The sequence below is a fragment of the Limulus polyphemus genome, unplaced genomic scaffold, assembly GCF_000517525.1.
Source record: "Limulus polyphemus unplaced genomic scaffold, Limulus_polyphemus-2.1.2 Scaffold5631, whole genome shotgun sequence".
NCBI classification, from domain to species: Eukaryota; Metazoa; Arthropoda; class Merostomata; order Xiphosura; family Limulidae; genus Limulus; species Limulus polyphemus.
The window spans coordinates 44,309-46,613 of NW_013671241.1; the positions used below are offsets into that span (position 1 = coordinate 44,309).

The window sequence follows — 2,305 nt, forward strand, 5'->3', positions numbered from 1 at the left end:
CTTTGTGTCAAGACTAGTTATGTTTTTGTGTAAGGTGGGTGTCGTAAATGTACGTCATTCATTATCCTGTGTAAGGTGGGTGTTATGAATGTACGTCATTCATTATCTTGTGTAATGTGGGTGTCGTAAATTTCATCATTCATCATCTCGTGTAATGTGGGCGTCGTAAATGTACGTCATTCATTATCTTGTGTAAGGTGGGTGTCGTGAATGTACGTCATTCATTATCTTGTGTAATGTGGGTGTCGTAAATGTACGTCATTCATTATCTTGTGTAATGTGGGTGTCGTAAATGTACGTCATTCATTATCTTGTGTAATGTGGGTGTCGTAAATGTACATCATTTATTATCTTGTGTAATGTGGGTGTCATAAATTTTCATCATTCATCATCTTGTGTAATGTGGGAATCATTTATAAAGCCACTACAAACTTTTTCTTGTGCCCCGGTTGACATTCAGACTGTTTTATAATAGGCTCTCCTACAGTAGAAGAAGAATCTAAAGCACCCCCTACTGCTAGTGGTCCCGTGCCACTCAACACAATGGATTCACACGTAAACCAGCAGCAGGACTTGCAAGTATTTACCGTGGGTTTTTTTCTGGCTCAACTGCTAGGAGTCTTGTGTGTAGCTTTGGCTGGGGCTTGGAGTGGTCACTACCTCGGTGGATTTGCTTGGCAAAGTGTGCCAAGTTTGCAGTTTAACTACCATCCATTGTTTATGGTTATAGGACTTGTCTTTCTGTATGGAGATGGTAAGTTATTTTTTATTTACCACTAATGTATCATATACATGTAACGTAAACTTGAAAGGTAAACCATGTACACTTTTATAAATGCTGAATATAAACAAAGGGATATGTAAAATTAAGTACACAATAATTTGACATCTAACTTCTCCGGTTTGTCTTCGTTTCTTTATATTTTCAGAATTTTACACTTTGTTTTACGTGTATTCGATCGACAAACTTGTTCACAGTTACAGATACTAAAAGCAAACTGGGTCTCTATATGGTTTTATTTCTTTTTATGTAGTTTTTCTTAAGTCTGTTTTATGCTAGCGACACGTTGAATAGTCAATGTCCAAGTTTAAAACTTAATTTATACTGAAACATTGTTAACAATATTCATTAAATCCACCTGGTGGTTCAATGGTAAGGCTTAAAGGCTAAAACTCTAAAAATTGAGCTTTGTTGTCTTGACACAAAGAAGTTGATGAAACATAAACATAACTAGTCTTGACACAGAAAAGTTGAGAAAACCAAAACATAACTAGTCTTGACACAAAGAAGTTGATGAAACCTTCAGAATAGACAGACAATAGCAAGTGTTGTATTTTCAAGAGTTATTCTGTTGAAAGTACATTTTTTAACTTTGTCTAAGTGAGTATTATAAGTAAACCAAAAGGTAAGTTCAAGTTATGAGATCCACCACCAAAGGATACGCTGTGTACTGTGAGGGATAATGTTTGTCCAGTTTTCAAAGCAAGAAGTATATAAACTCAAATATTTTGTAAAGAAGCTATGTGTCTTCTTACGAAGAATTAATAAATGAAACACAAACAAAAGATCGACAGTTTTAAAATAACTACAAGGACTGTTTCTTCTTAAGTACATTACAAAGAGAAATTAAAAATCGCTATAATATGAATCTTGCACTAGTATTTCTACCATGTTATTAAAAATGGTAAATTGTGCATATTTTTAAGTAACCACTTACAATCACATAGTTTAAAGTACAGTATCATATGCATGAATTATCTAACATTGGTGAAATTATTAGTTTGGTTAAATACTTCTACTTTACAGAATGAAACTTTTGTGTTCTTTAAGATGAATTTTAATAAAGGCATAAACAGGGTGTTAGTGGACCCAAGTAAAGGAAAACATTACCCTATTTTATGGTAACAAAGTTGCATCCAATTGTATGAATATAGTTACCATGTAAAAGTTTTAAGTTATTGCTGTTTGCTTTTAAAGAGTATATAATTCATTATACTGTGTAAGGTGGGTGTCGTAAATGTACGTCATTCATTATCCTGTCTCCAACAATACTACCTTCACAAGTTTTACAGAGTTCAAACTGTGTTTGAACTCTGTAAAACTTGTGAAGGTAGTATTGTTGGATACACTTCAGAATAGATAGACAATGGAAACTGTGTTTGAAATCTGTAAAACTTGTGAAGGTAGTATTGTTGGAGACACTTCAGAATAGATAGACAATGGAAACTGTGCTTCAGAATAGATAGACAATGAAAATGTCTCCAACAATACTACCTTCACAAGTTTTACAGAGTTCAAACACAG

General features: G+C 33.7%; 1 protein-coding gene across 5 annotated transcripts in view; it reads left to right on the forward strand.

The window, feature by feature from the left end:
- Nucleotides 1-2,305, forward strand: part of LOC106472809 (cytochrome b561-like) — a 39,064-nt gene that overhangs the window by 28,608 nt on the left and 8,151 nt on the right. For all 5 annotated transcript variants that reach the window (XM_013933476.2, XM_022401351.1, XM_013933475.2 and 2 more), the window contains one exon: nt 476-754. In XM_013933476.2, coding sequence (XP_013788930.1) covers nt 544-754 — 211 coding nt within the window. In that variant the 5' untranslated portion in view covers nt 476-543. The remainder of the gene's footprint in view (nt 1-475; nt 755-2,305) is intronic.